We start from the raw sequence: 21,907 nt of genomic DNA on the forward strand, positions 1-21,907 counted from the left end.
CCCTGGAGGAATGTTAAGTAAGAGAGAGAATCTCTTTCCTGAATATTGACATGTAAAAGACCAAAGTAATTTTTCTGAACTTTTGCAACTCTGAGAACTCTCCAAGGAATTTACAGTGATTTTAGTGCCTGTCAGCATTTTTCCATGAGGACTTTCATACATTTGACTCTTTAGTTCACAGATTCCCATTGATTGTGAGTAAAATATTTCTCTCTTTAGCCCTTGGGGAACCAGCTGAGAGGAATCTCTTGCATTTTTTTTACCAGTGTATGTACAGATATCATTTCTTGTGTGTGCCATGACTTGAAAAAGTTTGGGAAGCTCTTTAGCAATATCAGCTAAAAGGCTATGAAATCACAGGTGACAGCAGTTGTCATTCAGTAATTTCCTACAAGCAGCACCCCAAAGGAAATATAGTCCTAATCTTTAGTATCCACTTTTAAATTTAATGTGAATTTCATACGTGTTGTTAGTTGTTTTCTTTATAATTTTATAAAAATTATCCATCAGGAGTTTAACTTCCACTTCCCATGCTATCGGATGTGTTGGGCTTCATCCAACAACTTGGAAGAAAAACGGGCAGGAATACATTTGCATAATGACCCAGATCATTTTCTGCAGCTGAGAATTATATTTCATCATTGCTTCCAGAAGTCTGCAATTCTTTACTTTTCCTTGGTGGATTATTATCTAGGTGCCATCACTGGATAATGTGGAATGACTAGAGAAGTCACATTCACTGCAAGATACAGTTAGGGTAACACTTAGGAGGTTTATTATTTTTAAAAAACTTTTCTTGAACTCCTGGCCAACATGGTGAAACCCCATCTCTACAAAAAATACAAAAATTAGTGTATTTTTTGTACACTAATTTTTGTACACACCAGGTGTGGTGGCGGGCGCCTGTAATCTCAGCTACTCGGAAGGCTGAGGCAGGAGAAGCTTGAACCTGGGAGGTGGAGGTTGCAGAGTCGAGATCGTGCCACTGCACTCCAGCTTGGGTGACAAGGGTGAGACTCCATCTCAAAAAAGAAACAAACCCAAAAACTTTTCTTTACTGTTGATTAAAAAAAAAAAAAAGAAAAAGAGCCAGACCATAGTTTGACTGGTGGCATGGAATTTGTGTATCAAATAAATGCATTTCCTTATTTGACAAACCATCAGTGTCTACTATTTGTTACCAGAGTTGGGCCACTATCTTTTAAAATTGCTGGTGAAAACTTGCCACTAGATGGCAGTGCCTGTATAGATGGGGGAAAAATCGTCACCATTCTTGGTATAATACAGTGTAGCTTAGATGAGGTGGTGAAATAGGGTTATCAGCCTAATATTCCTAATATAGTTTCTCTTGAATTAATAAACTGAAGATTTGTAGGAAAATGAGTGAGCAAAATTTGTTTCCTGTTGTGAATTTTTCCTACAGCACTCTTTTTAATCTTGATGTTTTCCGACTTTTGTACTAATAGATACATTTCTGTGCATAAGATTATGAGGCATGTACTCACAGTTCAGTAGTTTTTGTTAAGGATTTACTGTGTGAGTACTTTACTGTCAGGAATTGCAGAACCTTTTCCCCACTGCTCTCGTCTAAAAGTTCTGTGTGGCACACAGAGATGCGACCCACTCAGTCAGACTTAGATAGTGAAACCATACTGTAGAATTTTTGTCTTAAAAAGACCACATACCCAGCACCCGTGAAATAAAAGATTCATCTGTAATTGGGATTCAAACTGATTAAATTCCTTTGCTCATACTCATAAATAGCACTAAAATGTTAAAACATTTTCATTTACCTATTTTTAGTTCCTTCATTTTAACTTACTAAAAATCTTGGATTGATATTCTTAACCAATAAAAGTTTACTGGTAGTCCTATTTGGCATATTATTGAAACTTGGAAAGGATAATTTGAAACAAGGTTTGAAGTTAACTGAAATACAGAGATTGAATTTATACTCAATTCTTCTGAAAAGTCTTGCTTAATAAGTATGATTAAACTTTGCTTTTTGAAATTTGTCTTTTCCCTACACTTCTTTATAAGAATCCTATGATGAAGTACATAATCTTTATTATATTACATTAATTTCAAATTGTTTTATTTTTAATTTTTAAGTTCTGGGATACATGTGCTGATGAGCTGGTTTGTTACATAGGTACACATGTGACTATCATTTTAATATCTCACATGTAAATGCACATCTTTGTAGTTAACCGATCAGATGTATGTGAGGCAATGAAAGGCATTGAGCGGTTACAATAAAGGGCAGACATCAGGCCTCTGCCAGTACGTACCTGCTGTGCCTTTCTGCCTGCCCTCTTTGTTTTCAGTGTGCATGCCAGTCACCGCTGCTTCTGGAGACAGGATGGAAGGATACATGTATGTGTCATTTATGGAGAAAACCAATTTATAGATGTATCTGTTAGAGCTCTAAGGGATTCTCTTTCACTTCCTTGGGACTCCCAAGCACAGGAATTAATAGAAGATTAGGAGGGTCTTGGTTTAAATTTTCAGGAAGATAGAGACTAACTTCTCGTTGACCTTTATGAATTTTCAGTATATCTCTTCGCTGACTTTTCCCTGTTTGATTTCTGAGTTTGGATTAATACTTAAGTTTTTTTAACTTCAACATTCTCACAAACAATTTCTGCATAAAACTTTAAAGCTTAAAAAGAAAAAAAAAAAATCTACCTAAAGGAGCACTGACATAGAACACAAAATACTTGGGTTCCAGGCCTGGTTCTGCCATCAGCTAGCAGTGTGTGAGTTTGGGCAAGTTTTTTCATCGATCCAGGCCTGCTTTGCTCATTTGTCAAAGAGGGGTGACTTTGCAGATTGCTAAGGTTCCTTCAAGCTCTGACAGACATCTGCCTAATGACTTGGGCAATCTCTTCCTGAAGATGAAGTGACAGTTCCTAAAGTGGGAAGCCAGACACAGGGTTTCTAGTTTGCCTGAGATTTCCATGTAGGGATGGCTGCTACCCAAGTTACCTTTTGGAATGATATATTCTCTGCCAGGGAATTCTTTTTGGAAGAGAAAAGAAAATTAGAGTGCGCGGAAATTTTCCTAAGGACGTAACTGAAATTCATCATTGAGTATATTTACCATGACAGATTCGCATATAAAAAGCTGGCTGTTCCCACAGCTAAGCCATAATATTTATATTTGGTTTTGATTTGCAAGTTTTTAAAAGTGAATTCGTGAAGCCTTAACCTTAGTGCAGAGTGTTTTAAAACTCAGTGAGAAATGATATCTTCAGTAGTTAATCTCCATTGATAGAAAATGTTTGGATTGCAGTTTAAATCTCAGACTTTTGATCACTACTATTTCTGTTGAGTATTCAGTGCAGCTTAGCTGCCAGTATAATTTTTATTTAGATGATTATTGCCTATTTTATGGCCACATATATTTTACATGTGTATATTTTACATATATGGAAAATATACATAAGCCTTAAAATGAAAGATCAGATAAAATCTATTGTGAGAATTAATGCACAAAATGCTTTTATTACTCTAAGCAAATAAATCACATTTCCCATTAGACGGCACCTCAGCTCCTCTATACGTACAGCAGTTCACTGGATTGAATACACAATGAACAACTGAAAAAATGATCAATTTCCATCCTGATAGTCGGGCAAAAAATTCAAACTCTTTGTTAGAATACAGGTACTAGTAATCAAAAAGAAAATTTCTTGATATCTCCCACTAGCATTTTCAGATTTAGAACTTAACCATGAAATAAACATTTAGAAATAATGACAGAAAATAACATTTTAAAATACTACAATTCTTCTGTAAACCTCAAAGTGATTTCTGTATGGGGAAGTTGCTGACCAGAAAATTAAATTAGAATTTTGTACATCCTCAGATATCCAAATAAAGTTAAAGGGCCACCTCCACACCACCCCCTTCAAAAAAAAAAAAAAATGTTTTCTTTCTTTTTACAGATATTGACATAGTATATTCTCACAATTTTTCTCAAGTGGGATATTAATGAGGGGAAGTAGCCAATAGTGGCAGGGCTAGATATACCTCAGATTTCAAGTGCAACAAGGGTAAGCCCCATTAATCCATGCAAAGAACTTTCATGCATATAGTTTAGTGCATATAATATTATATAACCAGAAGTTCTTTAACATTTTGCTTTTCGCTAGGCAAGTTAATTTACCCAGCATATTCTGAATAGTGACATAGCATTTTTTCACAAAGCCAGTGGTTGACTTTCATGTTAACAATGCCTCAAAAATACCAAACATATTGAAAATCCCAGTGCTAATTAAACAATGAACATTTGCCTTTCTGGGTATTTTACAGGTTTACTTAAAAAAACTGAGCATGTGTTATGTTTATTTTTAAAGCTCAAATATTTAAACTTGCAGAAGTTGTGCCTCGAAGCAGTTGACAGGATAAAGCAGGTTTTAATAAAAGGTAGTAACAAATGAACACCTAATTGCAGATACATTGCATTTTCTTCAAAGCTAAGTTTCCATAGCAGTGTCTCCCTCTCTTTTATAAATCAGCTGCAATGTCACTAAAGATTGGGGTATTCATCCTTTTACTGTCTCTACTTGTAAGTGGACATAACATTAGAATCCTAATAGACATTCTGGATAAGTTGTACAAGGCCAATCTTGGGGCCAAGCAACAGTAAATATTTGAAAGGTAATAAAGCCAAAATACCCAGAAATTGTAGTTTTGTTGAACAACAAATGGAACAAAACTTGTTAATATGAATGTGAAAATAGAAAAAAAAATATATAAAATTCTTTCTGCTTATTCTTCCAAGCAAGACTTTTGAGTGAAGACATTTTTTTTTGCAGTGAGATATATTTTTAATAACTATTTACTTAACAAGAATCTATTTCCTAAGAAAACTCTCTGAATTCCTTTCCTTCACTGAATTTAGTCTGTCTACTCTGTTTCTTATGCAACTCACATTGCATCTGTAGATTTTGTTCTTTTGAAAAAATATATCTGTACAGCCTTCTTTGAGTTACCAAATGCCTGAAGGTAATACATCACTCCCTGGCCCCCATATTCTTCCCATTGCATAAGCATGAGGTGTATACAGCAATGCAAGAATAGGTGACTCCAGTCCAGGATAAGAAAATAGAATGGATTTTCTTGGTTGTGAGTTTTCAGATGTGCACAGTGGTAGCGACAGCAGACACCTCAGAGAATCCAGGAAGGGACACTAGAGGTTGAGCAGCAAGCTGCTAAGTGATTGAAAAGACTGGTTTAGTAACACCTTTCTGTACTGGGCACAGGCCGCTATTTTAACCATGCAGCTTCTGTGGTTCATGCATTGCCTTATGATCTATAGTCCTTCTTGCTGTAGGGCTTGTTGCGCAATATGTTATCAATCTCATTTACCACATGTGATGTCATCTTTGGGAGAACCTGAGAGCAGGAGAAGTACAAAGGATATTGTTAGCAGTGTTGATCATTCGGTTTTTTGTGCTCTATATTTAGCAAATTAATCTAGAATCGTGTATCTTCACAAACCACAGCTGAAATATAACCCCCCCCCCATCACATTGTAACCTTGAGATCAGGGGCCTTGTTGATTGCATAAATGAAGGCAGAAAGGCATAAGTGAAGGCTCATAGAAATACAGAGCAGCTCTATCCAACGGAAATATAATGTAAGCCACATTTGTAATTTTTAATTTTCTATTGGATACCTTAAAAAGAACAGTGAAATTAATACACATTTTTACTCCATTATGTCCAAAACATTATTCCAACATGTAATCAATATAGAAAAGATACTTGACAGTTGTTTTTGGTACTAAGTCACGTCTTGTGAACATGTTACACTTAAAGCACATCTCTGGACTTGCCATCTTTCACGCACACAGTAGCCACATGTGGCTAGAACTATGGTAGTGCACAGCACAGGTCTAGAGACTAAGGAGAGATTTATTCTGACTGGTGTTCTGAACCCTGGTGAAGGATGGCTGGGGTTTAACAGGCATCCCAGGTAGATGGAATAGCATGGAAAAATGAACTGGAGTGATAATGTACAGTGATTAGTGTAGTTGTGGGGATGGTAAAACAGGCTATGGATGGTAAGAACGGGATAAGAGTGTGGAAGGCCTTAAATGCCATTTTATGGAATTCCTACTTTAGGCAGTGGGGAACCTGTCAGGACTTCTGATCTAGGAGTAACCCCATCAGACACCTGGAGGTAGTTTGAAGGATGAGTTGGAGGAGGTTGAAAGGGGACACAGATGTTAGATATGTATTACAATCCAAGCCGGGCAATAGGGCCTTAACTAGGGCAGTGGAGCAGAAAAGAAAAGTAGACCTGAGAGACATTTTGGGTGATGATGGTGGTTTCAAGACTGCGTAACTAGAAGAATATTGGTGTTGATTATTGAGATTAGAAACCAAAGGGAAGTAGTTTGGGGAATAAGAAGTTGGGAGGGAGTAGGATGTGTTGAGTGTAAGGTGCCTGTGGAATATCCGCCTAGGAGTGACTGAGCAGCTGCACGTGCAGCTGTGGAGCTTAGTAGTTGCCGGAGGGCTGGAGTTGAGGGTTTGTGAGTCATTTGCACCGACATGCTGATTGAAGCCCCGGGAAAGGATGAGCTCATTCAAGGCTAGCATTTATTGTGAGAAGTGGGCCAAGGGTACACATTACACCATAAGACAAAGGACAAAGGCAGACTTTCTCACTGGAAAAGTCTGACCCTGTGTGGAGACTGTGGTGAAATACAATTCTGACGAACAGTTCTGAGGTCTCAACCTCATTCTTCCTTTGCTGCAATCCTGCTGGCCAAAGTGACCTTGTCTCCACTCAAGTGCTATCCTCAGAAGCCTTAGGGTTTGGCAAAATAGTAGAGCTGCCAGCCTGGGAAACTTCATTCTGGTTAATGTTTTACTGTGAAGCTGAAGCAAGAATTTGATTTCCCACTAGCTCTGGAATTTCAGTGTCCAAACAGCTAATGTGTTATTTAAAATGAGATTGTAATAATGAGACCAAAAACCTAGAAACTGGATTTGTTGGATTTTTTTTTTTTTTTTGTCTAAAATACAGCGGGTTAGCCATGTGAGGAGAAAAATCCTTCATTCATTACACCAAAACAAATTTTTGATAGGAAAGAGATTTAGACATTAGAAAAACGAAACCATAAAAGTACTTGAATAAAACAAGATGTAGTATCGCAAGACCAGAATTTTCAAGAGAAGCCCCACTTTAAAACATTGTAAACTACTACAGATTTTACAAACACCCCACAGGCTCCTAGTTTTGCAAACTTGATGTTACAATGCCTGGGATAGGTGGTGGGTGAGGGAAGGTCTGGCTAACGTTCCTGGGGCTGGCTGGGCATTAGTGAAAGTCCTCCCAGGATTTGGTTCCTGTTGATCTGGAACTTGGGGTTGGAGGAGGATTTTGCTAGGCTGGGGTAGTGGTCAGTTTGTAGGCAGAGGGCCACTGCTATCGCCAAGGCTCTGAGTGGTTCAGGATGGCTGAGGATTCAGATTCCCGGGAGGTGTGGTGGGGAGTCATGAGGCCCGACTGCTGTGGAGCCTGGCCTTCTCTGAGTGGGTGATGGGGAGTCTCAGAAGGGTTTTAAGGCATGTGGGGAGGACGGGGAGAGGCGGTTCTCCCACCTTTTAGGTGGGAGTGGGGAGGATGGAACCTGTGTGGGTGAAGGCTGGCTGCCTGCAGCTGTGGTTTCTCCTGTTGTCTCTCCCACCTGTCGGGCTCTGATTTATATACACCCCTTCATTCCTGCACACCCTAGGCACATGGCATCCCTTGAAGCAGCTGCCTTCCCAGCCTACTAGAAATACTTTCTTACAACTACTGGTGCTCCATGTTTTCCATTCTTCTGCAACCAGTCCCACCACTGCTGGGCACCCCTAGTCATCCAGTCTGCTCTTCACCATGTCTTGGGTGGACTTCAGTGCTGCGTAGTGGGAGGTGGAGTAGAACAGGGGAAGATTGGTAAACCCACAATGGTACCAGCCTTGCTGCGTGGATAATGTCCCCTTTAGGACAGGCAAAGCCTCATCCTGCTGCAAGCCAAAGCCTTGCTAGGGAGGAAATGTTTTGGGAAGAAAAATTACTCAAGACTTTTCCTCTGAAAGTGTCTCCTTCCCCATCAGCTGCCTTGTCTACTTCCACAGCTTTTAAAACTCAGCCCGAGACTTGCCTCATATGCCATCCCCAGGCACTATGACTGCCCCCAGGAATGGCAGTGATCTCCCAGTAATAGCATGGTAAGAATCCTCAATTCCTCCCTCTTCTGCCAAGCCATGGTGTCTCTCTTTCTCAAACCTGCAGAATCCATGCACTTCTCTCCCCCTTCATGGCCACTACCCTCATTCAAGCCACCATCGCCTCTTGCCTGGATGACTGCCCTTGCCCTTCATTCTACTTTCCGCACAGCAGCCAGAGTGACCTTCAGACATTCAAACAGGAGCATGTCCCTCCTCTTAAAACCCTCCACAAGGACTTGTCACATGTAGCATGAACTGTAACCCATGGTATCCTGCGAGACCTGGCCCTGCCTGTCTCTCTTCATCACTGCAGCTGCTGTCCCTGGGCTCAACTACATGTTGATCACATTGGCGTTAGCTGACAGTTCCTGGGAAAAGTCAAGGTCCTTCCCATCTCAGGGCCTTTCCACTGCTCTTCCCTGTCCCTGGAATGCACTTTCCTGGACTCTTCACATGCTGTGTGAAGGCATGTGAATCGTTGTCAAAGAATGTAAAAAATGAAGGCATGCGAAGTCCTTGGAATAAACATATTCCAGAGGGGCTTTTTGCAAAGACATTTAAAATAGGCTCACCCATTTCTCAGTCTCAGTGAAATAAACATTTATTTACTTAATGGCCCTTTTCACAACCTGAAATCATTTTGTATATTTATCTGTCTCTCCTACTGGCATGTAAAAAACCCCTGGAAGGTTAGACAGTGTTATTCTTCTTTCCTGTGGGTACCTGGTATACAGTAGGCTCTCAAAGATCTGTTGAATGAATTAAGGGATAGATTTTTTAATTCACTGTTTCTCAGCCAACACATGAGCTCTTTGAAGGCCAGGTCCTGTTACCCATCTCAGTCCTCCCACCACCTAGCATGATGCCAGACATAGAATTAAGTGCTCCATAAATATTAGTGAAACTGAAATCATTGGATTGAATTTCAGTTCTTTTTGTACAAACTGTTCTGTCCCCTCATCACTGTGTACCCTTATCTTTTCCCAGAATATAAATGAAAATGAGAGGTGGCATTCATAAGAGGGATAATTCCTTATGTAGATACAGGGAACCTCACAGAATCCAGTAGGAGTTACAGGGCTGGATATGGGAGTTGTTAGAAGCAGAGAGGCAGAGGTGATTACACAGCTGCACAGCCCTAAGAAAGGTTGGGGGAGTGGGCAGCGGATCTATACCATTTATTCCACAGTATGTTCTGGGCTGTTTTTAAAAAGGATTTTAAATCATATATTTGTCCCTACCTCCACCTGTTTCCTTTTGGGAATGGTAACAGGGCTATGTGCTTGTTGCAAGGACAGGTAGATAGGGAAGAAGCTGTGAGACAGTTCTTTTCTCCCATGAGCAGGAGAAAAATAGACAACCTTTCTTGTTTTAGCAGGTAGTGGCAAGAATTGCGGGCAGGATCATTCCTAGGGCTTTTAGCAGAGTTGAGAGGAGGACAGGCTCAGGACTAGCTGTGGCCTTTGGGGAAAGGAGGTGGTCACAATAGATACTAAACTCCACCCCTCTCCTTAGAGTTCCCAGGAACATCCTTTCACCCACTGCCATTACAGGCTCCCCAGAATATAGCTGCAGGCCCCATCTAGTGCCCTGAACCAGCGGCCATCCTCATGGCATAGGGAATGGGGATGGGCCTCCTAAATTTGCTTCTAGGGAGATGTGATCCTGGAAGTCCAAAATAGAATTTTGAGCCCATTTCTCTTAAAACATGGCAAATATTATTCAATAGATCTTGAGTGTTAACTAAGGAACATGTGGTAAGTACCCTAGGAACTGGAAAACCAGTGGAAAAGCAAAGACACAGGTCTCTGACCTCAGAGGGCTTGCAGTCTAGCAGGAGAGACAGGCAGTTATACTACATTATCATAAAAGTTATCATGGGAGGGGGAATACAAGATGCTCAGCGAACAAAGAAGAGGCTCAGCACACAGCAGGTGGGCAATATTTGTGGGAAGAACAAATGAGTAAATGATGTAGGTATATTGCCTTATGACTTAAATTTCCAAGCAAGTTATCAGCCAGGCTTTCATGGCGAGGCCTGGGAAGTCAGTTGCCGGGTATAACACTAGAATGCACTCTTCCACAGAAACAAACCATCCCGAGAAATGAACTTTGGGAATACTGCCTGTTCATAGGTAGAGGACAACCCTGGATCCATGTACTGGGAAAGTGTTCTTTGCCTTTGTTTCCCCTACTCTTGCCCCACCCAGAAGGATGGAGCGGGGCAGAGACGGACACTGCCTGGAGATAGCCTCAAAGGCACCATTAAATTCCCTGGTGTTTGTTGGAAGGGGTTGCGATACTTGCCTGAATGGCACCAAGGTTTTCAATGAGTTGTTCAGGGGTGGATGATCCCAGGAGCACAGAACTCACACCTTCATTTCTCAGGCACCACGCTGGGAGGAGAGGACACTGGGTCAGGTTATCAAAGCACTTCCAATCACTGATTAGCTTATAAACACCTGCCACAGCTGTTTGTTGCAGCCACAATTTATTAACTCCTTTTGTGGAGGATGTACAGTGCTTCCTAGGATTAAAAACCTGAGCAGCACCCCCGGTTGTGTAGAAGATTTGACAGAACCTGTCAAAGCCCACCTGGGAGGGGAGATGGGAATGCATAGAGACATCGGATCATGGATTGTAAGATTCTCTCCAGCACGCTCAGTTGCCCTCAAGTAGAAGCAGAAAACACAGATGCACTGCTGTCTTTCTTGCTTCTCCGTTGGTTTTCCAATTCCTAGCCTACTATATGTCCCTTAGTTAACACTGAATGCATTTGGGTTGGCTCAGGGCTTAAGGCCTTTTTGCTTTCCACATAAGGCCTTGTCACCACAACTGGGGTATTCAGTCCAGCTACCCACCCTAGAAACACATTGTTCCTGGAAACACCTAACATTGCTCACCAGCAGATGGTTCGATTCCTGTTTCTACCTTGACGCACAACCTCCTGTCTTTCCATCGTATTCATGGTCTCACTTTTCCACATCTGTTGCTTGTAGCCCTTGTAGACTCTAGTTTTCTGGTTCCTTGGTTCCCACCTACCTGGCAGCCCTCTCTGGACCTCCCTTTCTTCCTAACCCAAGATTCATCCTGTGTTGATGATCTAAATTACTCTCTTACAAACCCTCACACCCTTCACTTCCTCTGCTTCCTTAGCAGATCCCCATCAGTACTGCATCTGTGTTTTTGGCTTCTACTTCAGGGCAGCTGAGCGTGCTGGAGAGAATCTCACAGTTCATGGTCTGGTGCCCTTGTGCATTCACGTCTTCCCTCCCAGCTGGCTTCAGCCAGCCTGGTCAGCCTCATTCTTGCCCTTGGTCATCTTTCTTTTCCCAAAAATGACCTTAAACCTGTACTCTTAAACCATTCCATCAACCCCTGTCCCCTCACTCTTACTAGATGACCTTGTCCCAATGTCTATAGAAAATCAAGTCCCTCCATTGGAATATTCCTTAATTCCCCACTCTCCTACTGCTTAAGAATCCACATCCATATCCTCCAGTTTCAGAAGAGGATGTGTGCGGTTTCTGTCAAAGACCAAACTCTGCCTTGGAGCCATCTCCTTTTTGCCTTTTCTTGGACTTGATTCATACGTGATTCCACTGCCCCCACCACCCTATTTCAAAATTTCTTACTGTGTCTTTCTGTCAATAAAACATGCTAAAATTTCTCCCATTCTAAAATAAGCTTCCTCTGACCCTTTTTACCTGCTTAGATACTTCCCCAACCTTCTTCCCCTCTTAACCTTCTAAAAGGTCAGTTCAGATTCCCTTACTGACCTTCTTCACATCCCAGTCACCTTCTTGCTGTGTCCCAAAGCTAAGGTCTCCAGGAGCCTCCTGGTGGTTACGGTGGACTTCTGAGTCCTTAGTTGCCTGGAACTCAGTGTTGCTGGATTAGATGCAGTGTCTGCTGGGCCTTCCTGTGAGATGCCCCACAGGCACCGCAAATTTCTTGCTATGATGCCTGGCCCTCTTGCATTCCCAATCACATTTGGGGGCATCACCAGCAATGTGGCTCCCCAATCTGGAAACCTGGGAGTAATCTTTAAGAACTGTCCTTTTCCGACCCCCTTTTCCCTTTTAACTGCTAAGTCCAGTTAATTATTCCTCCTAAATATTCCTCTAATTAAGTGGTTTTCAAACTTTGGTATGTGTCAGAATCATCCCAAGGGCCTGTGAAACACCCACTGTTGTGGCTTACCCCCTGAGTTTCCGATTCAGAAGTTCTGGGGTACGGTCTGTTCATTTTTAACACACTCCTAGGTAATGCTTATGCTGATGCTGCTGATCTGGGACCATGCTCTTTTTTGTTTTGTTTTTTAAACCAACTTTATTGAGGTAAAATTTACCCATCAAAAATTTTACCCATTTTAGTTGTACATTAAATATTTTTTAATAAATTTACAAACCACCATTTTTAATATGCAATCTTCACTATTTTTAATCCAGTTTTATAACATTTCTATCACCCTAATAAGATCCCTACCTCAAGTACGAGGCAACCACTGATCTACTTTTTGTCTCCAGATTTGTCTTTTCTGGACATTTCATCTAAATGGAATCAAACAATAAGTGGTCGTTTGTGTCTGGTTTTCACTTAAGCATATATTTTCTAGGTTTTTCCATGTTGCAGCATGTATCTGTACACCATTTCTTTTTGTTGCTAAAGAGTATTCCATTGTGTGGATACAGGGCTCAGTTTGACAATGACTGCTTTGGTTCAGCTGTCTTCTCCATCTCAGTCACTGCTGCCCTCACTCAAGCCCTCATCATCTCTCTCCTGGATAACTGGTTTTCCTACCTCTTGCTTGAATTATCCCCTTATATTTCCCCCATACAGCTCTCATCCAGCCAGCAGCAGTCTCTAAAAACACAAATCTGATCATATCATTTCTCTAGTTGGGCCTGAGGTTCTTAATTCTTACCTTGGAAAACCTTATTTTCTAGCCTACCTCTGCAGCTTCATGGCTCCCTACCTTGAACTTTGTTCTTCAGGAACACTCACCTGTCTTTAAATCCTCTCCATCCCCAAGCATCTTGCTGCTTTTCTCCTCTTCCTCTCCCTTCCTTCTGGGGCATATTGCTCAGCTGTTCCTTTTGCCTGGAATGTCCTTTTGCCTTCCCCTTTCTTTTCGCCTCACTAATATCTGTTTATCATTTGAGGTTTCCCAAAGGTATTGCCTGCTCCTAAAGTACTTCCCTGAATTCCAAGCTCCTACTCTAATTCCCTAATCCTCTGTTCCCTTCTCAGTATTATGACCTGTATTAAAATTATCTGTCTACTTGCTTGACTTGCCTATCAGGCTGTGAGATGTGTCTTATTTGCATTTGGATGCTCAGCCACCAGCCCAGTGTCTTGCACAAAGTAGGAACTTATTAAATGTTTGTTGAATAAACATAGGCATGGATGATTGATGGATATCCCCAAGCACATGTTCTGCCCCCATTTGGACAGCCATATTGTCAACTGATACTCTTAAGCTGTTACCATGTCCAGGCCTTTTATGGTAATCACTGAATTTCCACATGGGCAAAATACAAAATAGTGCTCTATAAAAGTACCAATCCAATCTTTCTCTCTTTTTTTTGACTGCATTGTTTCCTGCTTTGCACTGAGAACTGTTTTTGGCCTTAAAAGTAGTTCTGAGGACAAAGCAGATTCTAGGCAAATTATTGCCCATAAACTACCTGACTACTCGAGGTCATCAACAGCTGATTCCCCTAATGGGCCTGTAGGGCACAGGAGAACCCACTGGGCAGAGCTGGTCAACTCCATGGTAGCAACTGCAGCTGATTCTGGATAATTAGCACCTCTAACCAAGTGTCACCAGCAAGTGTGTCCAGTGTTCACTAAGAACAAAGTGTGAATGCTGGCTCCAGTATACCTGTGCGACTTGGGGAGCAGGCACACAGTTGGGTTCAAGTAGTTTGCTTCCTGCTGGAGGATCTCCCCTCTCCCACACTAGCAGACCAAAGATAATATGCCTGGAAATAATTTCCCTTTTGCTTCTGAGAGTTTTATGGCTATAAACAAAATTATGTATTTACAAAGAAAGAAGTGACAGGTGAGAAAGACATCTGAGGGGATAGAGGGAGGAAAAGGGGAAAAAAGCACGTTTTAATTTAAACTCTGACCCCGTAAAGAAGGTATTTCATGTATATCTAATATCTAGTGAGAGTCTAAATCTTGTAAAGATTTCCTCTCTAGAAAGACAATGTTCTTCCCTGTCTTTCAGGGCTAAGTTTAATACTTCATGTTGCTATCTAAAAACCATATTTGGGATTGTGCAGAATATGTTTCTCTGCGTATTACTCTGATTGCATGCCATGGCTAAGAGCAGACAGAATTTCAAGTTTTGCATGTCTACTCTTTGCAAGAACATTATCATCTTTATTAGCACTCACTGAGCCTACTTTTTGCTTTATATATATAATTTCCCTTTACTCAACTAGTTTGTAAGATATGTATTATTATAATACCCATTTTACAGATTAGAAAATTGTTATCAGGTTAAGTAACTTGCCTATGGTCAAATAGCTAATATGTTTTACTGTGCTTGTTAAAGCTGTAGGGTTGCTAAGTAAAAACATTGAATACATTGTTTTATTTTATTTTATTTTTTTGAAGAAAGGATTAAAGCAACAGTCATACATATACTTAGGTACATGGCATTTCCCCCTCCTTCTAAAACCACCTCCCATTTCTATCTTTCTATGACTGTTAATTGCAACTAACATTTCTCTGCCTTCCAACCTCTGAAGAGTCAAGCTACCAACAAATATTCTATTAAATTATTTTCTTTGCATAGAGCTTATCTTGAGCTTTTTATCTCATTGGGTTAGTGTTTCTGATATGTCCCAATTCCTGCTATTTCTTAACCTTTAGGACTTTTTTTTTTTTTTTTTTTTTTTTTTTTTGTCTAGAATCAACACCCATTTTATTCCTTTCTCATAACTACCACATGAACTCTTTTATCTCATTTCTTCATTTATAAGTGGAGATAGTAATAGAAAAATCCTCCACTAGCATCTGTAAAATGTGACTAGTAATAGTATAGACCTCAGCGGATTGTTTTGATGATGAAGGAGACAAGACAGTGAGAGTGAGCCTGAGGTGCTTACCATAGAACCTGACAAACATCCCCTAGTAAGGGAACCAGAAGTCTCAGTGCTTTTCTGCCCAGTGTGTAGTCTTTGGCAGCATGTGGCTATTGAGCATGCAACATGCAACATGTGTCTAGCCTGAATTGGAATGTGCTTGCTCTAGGTGTAAAATATATGCTGGATTTCAAAGATTTGTAGAAAACAAAAGTAAAATATCTCAATAATTTTTAATATTTATTACATGTTGAAATACTATTTTAGCTATATTGGGTTAAAGAAAATCCATTTTTAAAATTAATTTCACCGGTTTCATTTTAATGTTTTAACGTGGTCACTAGAAAATTGAAAATAAGATACAGTTATGCATCCCATAGTGACAGGGACACGTTCTGAGAAATGCATTGTTAGGTATTTTCCTTATTGTGTGAACATCACAGGGTTCTTATGCAAACCTAGTTGGTATAGCCTACTGCAAATCTAGGCAATATGGCATAGCCTATTGCTCCTAGGCTCCAAATCTGTACAGCATGTTACTGTACTGAATACTATAGGCTGTTGTAACACATGGTATTGTGTATCTAAACATAGAAAAGGTATAGTAAAAATATGGTATAAAATAGTATACCTGTGTAGGGCACTTACCATGACTGGAGCTTGCAAGACTGGGAGGTGCTTTGGGTGAGTCAGTGAGTGAGTGGTGAGTGAATGCGAAGGCCTAGGACATTCTTGTACACTACCATAGACTTTGTAAACACTGTGCACTTAGGCTACACTAAATTTATTTTTAAGATTTTTCTTTCTTCAATAATAAACTAACATTAGCTAACTGTAACTTTTTTTTTTTTTTTTTTTTTTTTTTTTTGAGACGGAGTCTCGCTCTGTCACCCAGGCTGGAGTGCAATGGCGCGATCTTGGCTCACTGCAAGCTCCGCCACCCGGGTTCACGCCATTCTCCTGCCTCAGCCTCCTGAGTAGCTGGACTACAGGTGCCTGCCACCACACCCGGCTCATTTTTTGTATTTTTAGTAGAGATGGGGTTTCACTGTGTTAGCCAGGATGGTCTCGATCTCCTGACCTCGTGATCCACCTGCCTCGGCCTCCTAAAGTGCTGGGATTACAGGCATGAGCCACCGCGCCCGGCCAACATTTTTACTTTATAAACTTTTAATTTAAACTTTTGTCTGGGCACGGTGGCTCACGCCTGTAATCCCAGCACTTTGGGAGGCCAAGGCGGGTGGATCACAAGGTCAGGAGTTAGAGACTAGCCTGACCAACATGGTGAAACCCTGTCACTACTAAAAATACAAAAATTAGCTGGGCGTGGTGGTGTGCACCTGTAATAGCAGCTACTCAGGAGGCTGAGGCAGGAGAATCGCTTGAACCCGGGAGACGGAGGCTGCAGTGAGCTGAGATCACGCCACTGCACTCCAGTCTGGGCGACAGAGCGAGACTCTGTCTCAAAACAAAAAACAAACAAAAAAACCTTTCAACTTATTTGTAATAACATAGTTTAAAACACAAACACATTGTACAGCTGTACAAAAGTATTTTCTTTATATCGTTACAAGCTTTTTTTCATTTTTAAAAAGTGTATTTTTAGCTTTTTAAACTTCTTTATTTGTTACAAACTAAGACACAGACACACTCATTAGCCTTGGCCTACACAGGGTCAGGGCCATCACTATGTTCCACCTTCACATCTTGTTCCTCTGAGAAGTCTTCAGGGACAGTAACACACATGGAGCTGTCATCTCCTGTGATCATAATTCCTCTTTTGGGAACACCCTTCAGGAGAAGGGCCTGCATGAGGCCGTTTTACAGTTAACTTTTTTTTTTCTAGTAAGTAGAAGGAGTAACACTCTGAAGTAAAGATGAAAGGTATAGTATAGTAAATTCATAAACCAGTAACATGGTCATTTATTATCATTATCAAGTATTATGTACTGTAGATAATTGTGTGTGCTAGACTTTTAGATTACTGACACTGTAGTAGGCTTGTTTATACCAGCATGACCACAAACACACAAGTAATTCATTGCACTAGGACCTTAGGACAGCTACAACATCACTAGGCAATAGTAATTTTTCAGCTCCATTATAATCTTATGGGTCCACCTACATATATGTGGTCCATTGTTGACTGAAACACCCATGATTGAATGTGGTTCATATTATCTTTCTCTCAAACAGTGCATGTGGTTTTTCAATTGTTACCAGCAATCATGACCTCTCATGGACTCCACAGCATTAGAAGGACAATTTTTATGGCCTTCAAGAAGTTTCAGGGTGAAGCTATTTCTCTAGGATCAGCTTTTCATGTGACAGTAGCCTTGGGCCTGTAACAGTCCTGTATCTCAGCCTCTAATCAACCCTGGCTTAGTTTTCAACAGAGACAGAAACTTGAGCCAGAAGAAATGGATGTCACTACACAGTTCACCCCTGACATCTGTGATAGTGTGTGTTATCACTGACACGTTCTCATTTAAACTGGCAAGGGGAAAGAAGTAAGAAAAATTTGCTATCGTGTAGAAAATTCTGGGGAACCTCAAATAACTCACTTTTTATTTAGCAGGAATAAACTCCTCAGAGATCATCTGTCTCAACAAAAGACATTTTATCATGGTAAGGGTGTGTTCAGCAATAGAAAACTATGATCTCAGCAGAAGTCCCTCTACCACCCCATAGCTTAGTAATTTTCTTACCAACAGCTAGCTGAGGTAGTGTGCATCCCAGACGCTCCGCAATTGGGGAAAGGTCTTTTAGCTTGTTTTGCTGTTTTCTCCCTTCTTCACTTACAATTCTTTCTTTCAACCACTGGTAGCACTGAGGAAAAGCATAACATTGAAATGTTAATGTCTGGTAAAGATCTGATGTCAAAGTGGTAATTCAATAAAACATGTGAACCTTATGATGATTTTCTGAATTTTTTGACCCTTATGTTTCACACTGCCAGGGATGGTTTCATGCAAAGAAATGTTCCTCACGATCTTGCTCCTTGCTTATTGGTTCAAAGCAGATTGATTTTGACTAATATTCACCATTCAAATTGATCAGCCTGCATAGAAGTTGTTATAACCCTGATCGTGACATATAAGCACTTACATTCTAGCCTGTCCAATAGAAGAGGTCATATTTCTTATTGGGATAGCCCAATTTTAGAATGTAGCAAAAAAAAAAAAAAAAAAAAAAAAAAAAGCATTACATTTTACCAAGATCTATTATGCCTCCTTTTTATCAAGAAAACTGGGTGCCAAGCTTTCTGCTCAAAGAAAACCATCATTTTACATTTTTGTTTGACTATTTTTCTCCCTCTTGCCTTCAGTTCACTGCTAATCTCTTATTCTTTTTAAAATAGGGCTTTGTTGTTAGCTTCTGCAGCTTCTTCCTAGAAGCAGACATGGCATAACTGATAGATACCGAGTAGATTTTTAAAATTTTAAAGTGGATAAAGACTTTGCAAATGTTATTACCTATTGTATGACTATTGAAACTTAAAAAAGTAAAGAAACACAAAACAGGAAACTATTCTTTAAAGCCAATGAGAAGAAACTGACCCTGATCTATAGACTACAAAATGAACCTAATTTCCTCAATATAAAGAGAAAAATATTTTAGAACTTCTCAATGCCCTACTTTCCAGAAGGCTCTGCTCTTACTTTGAGAAAGGGAACAACAGACTCTTCTACATAAAGCGAGCACTAAGCAGCAACACCCAGAGGAAAAGAATATTTGTAAGAGTGTTAGTCTGTTTTAGGGAAAATAATTGAAAATCATCACACTGTGTGGCAATGTGGACTTTCTCTCTCTTGTGTATTTGCGACATAATCGCCATCGCAGATCTTTATCTTCCCAGAGGCTGCAGAATGCTCTGCAACAGGCAGTGGGCCATGGACACGGCACCCACGTGATTTTGTTTTTTGAGCATTTTTTTTCATCATTCTAAGACAATATTTCCAAAGAAAAGGGTAACCATACTATGTTTTATTGTGATTTTTTGAGTTATTTTGCCGATGAGAAAAGGAGAAGGGCAAGCTGCCCGTTTTGCCTCCTAAATCTCAAAGGCTTATGGGCTGGCTCCTAACTTGGTAGCCTGGTTGGGGAGATGGCTAAAGTTTTCCCAGCCTTAGCTCTGGGAAGCCTCAGCTCCTTCAAAAAGAAGAATGGCCTGAAGCATCTCTCCAGAGATGACAGTTGGTGGCAGTGGTGATGAGGTGGACATTGTGAACAATGGACACTGCCTGGGGACCGGGCAGACTTCCTGGGCCAGTGCTGTCTACGTCAGAGAGTCCCTGAACTTACTTTTGGTGTCCTCCCTGGGAAAAACATCACCTATCCTCACTATAGTTTCATAACATCTTTCAGGGGACCAATATCTCTGAATGTATTCAAACAGACTAACAAAGATTGAAAACTAATAGCCAACTGCTTTTTGAACAATTGCTTCTTATTAGTATTAGCATTTCTGAGTTTCAGTATATACCATGCATGTAAAGAGTGGTTGATTTATCAATCTTTTGTAACTTTTCCATTTTTGAAATCTTGTATTCAGTGCATTCTCTTCTTTAGGATTGGGTTACAAGTTCTATGTATGTGTGTGTGTGTATGTATGTGTGTTACACACACATACACACGCACCATTTTCAGAGACAGATTTCCAAAAGTAAAACAAATTAAAAGGTAAAAATCAAGCAATTATTTATTGAGTCCCTATCTCTCCACCTTTAACACCATAAATCTCATTGTTGCTTTAGCCTATGGAAATACAAGCAGATTAGGGTTTTTAAAAAGTAGATGCATAGTTTTTATACTGCTTTCCTCATACCAAAGGAAACAAAAGTGTGTTGGAAAAAAACAGCTTTAACTGCTTTACGAATGAGAACGTGTTAGCCGAGATAGGATATGAGGCTTAATTAAAATATTAATTAAATATGGAAACAAACAAGTGTGTTTTGTAGGAAGGTTGGAGGTGGGTGTGCTTGTGGCAGTAATAAACCCAGCTTGCTGACTGGGCAGTAATCCATGAATCAAAAGGTGAAATCTCCTCATCCAACCCTATTCTATCATCCCACTGCACTGCAATGATTTGATTACTTGTTGGTTTTTCTAAACCTAGCAGGTGGAAGAAGCCAGGGATGGCTTGTTGTTCATGTCAGCATCTCCAGTTCTGACACTTGTAGCTGGCAAGGAGGAGGGGCTCAGCTAATATGGTGGTCAGGGAGGAGTCAGAGAAACCAGAGTTCTGTGGGGTCAAAATAAATCGCTTCCCATTTTTCAGATTGATCATGACACCTCCTCCCCAATGCAGTGTGACTCTGTCAGCAGTCCTGTGGGACTCCACAGGGCTTGTGGATTCCATATTATTTCATAATTCACCCCTTCATATGTCTGTCCCTCTCACAAGGCCTGGAGCTACTCCTTGAAGGTTGAGACTGTCCCATTCATCCCTGTATCCTCAGCACCCAGCACAAAGTCTGAGTACACTCAGTAAATATTTGTCAATGGGACAATTGAATGAGCTTTTCTCCACAGATTGGTTGGCTATTAGTTTTATGTACGTTACAAAACTCTAAATTTTCTCTTAGCCTATTTCTTTGCTCTCTCCCAATGCTATGATGATTTTATAAGTCCGTATTTCATAGGTATTGATATTGGGGTGAGAACAGTCTGTGAGACTTGCCCCAAATCCCGAATTAGTTGTTAGTTAATCTTGGATTGAACTCAGGCTGAAACTGGAGCCATGGACAGAATCAGTCACATTTCAGTTCTGAACACTGTCTAGAATAATTTAACACCCAAGATCGCTATTTCTACTTAAACATCAAAGGCTTTGACTCAAAACAAAAGCAAAGTCACTATTGAGGTTGAGATCTCTAGGTAAAATGCTAGAGCTGAAAACTTGCCTTCTGAAATTTTGCCATAATGTATAATATGCTTTGTTTCTTTATGTGAGCACTTGACATACTTGGACCACCTCTCTCCCCCAACTTTGATTCATCAAGGTGTGCATGCTTCTTATTTTTCTTTGACAGAGGGGTACATACTTTTGTAATTTTTTTTTTTTTTTTAGAAAGGATCTCACTGTACTGCTCAGGTTGGAGGGAAGTGGCATGATCTCAGCTCACTGCAGCCTTGACCTCCCAGGCTCAGGTGATCCTCTCACCTCAGCCTCCTGAGTATTTGGGACTACAGGTGAGCATGATACCTAGCTAATTTTTTGTATTTCTGTAGAGATAGGATTTTGCCATTTTGCCCAGGCTGGTCTCAAACTCCTCGGCTCAAGCGATCTGCCCACCTCCACCTCCCAAAGTGCTAGGATTACAGATATGAGCCACCACACCTGGCCTATAATTTTTCTAGAAAGCATTTTGCCAAGAACAGGGAGGAGCTGCCAATACATTTTATTGCACTATTTATTTCTTTTTAAAAGCTGTACACCTGGTGTCTTGATCAGACTTTATTGATTTGGTTATGGCTCATCAAATTAACAAAGACTTAAGTACCTCTTATGTACTCATCAGGCTCTGTGATGAGTCAGATGAGAAAGTTTCAGTTTCTGTCCTAGATGTA

General features: G+C 40.5%; 1 protein-coding gene across 3 annotated transcripts in view; it reads right to left on the reverse strand.

The window, feature by feature from the left end:
• Positions 1-3,334: 3,334 nt before the first annotated feature.
• KCNAB1 (potassium voltage-gated channel subfamily A member regulatory beta subunit 1) overlaps positions 3,335-21,907 on the reverse strand; it is a 419,409-nt gene continuing 400,836 nt past the window's right edge. For 2 of the 3 annotated variants that reach the window (XM_010365897.2, XM_010365901.2), the window contains 3 exons: positions 18,043-18,163; positions 10,542-10,630; positions 3,484-5,403 (listed from right to left, as the gene is read on the reverse strand). In XM_010365897.2, the coding sequence (XP_010364199.1) occupies positions 5,314-5,403; positions 10,542-10,630; positions 18,043-18,163 (300 nt within the window). In that variant the 3' untranslated portion in view covers positions 3,484-5,313. Of the gene's footprint in view, positions 5,404-10,541; positions 10,631-18,042; positions 18,164-21,907 lie in introns of all 3 variants that reach the window. The other variant, XM_010365898.2, reaches the window with a different exon arrangement.

The sequence above is a fragment of the Rhinopithecus roxellana genome, chromosome 1 (assembly GCF_007565055.1).
Source record: "Rhinopithecus roxellana isolate Shanxi Qingling chromosome 1, ASM756505v1, whole genome shotgun sequence".
In the NCBI taxonomy this organism is placed as follows: domain Eukaryota; kingdom Metazoa; phylum Chordata; class Mammalia; order Primates; family Cercopithecidae; genus Rhinopithecus; species Rhinopithecus roxellana.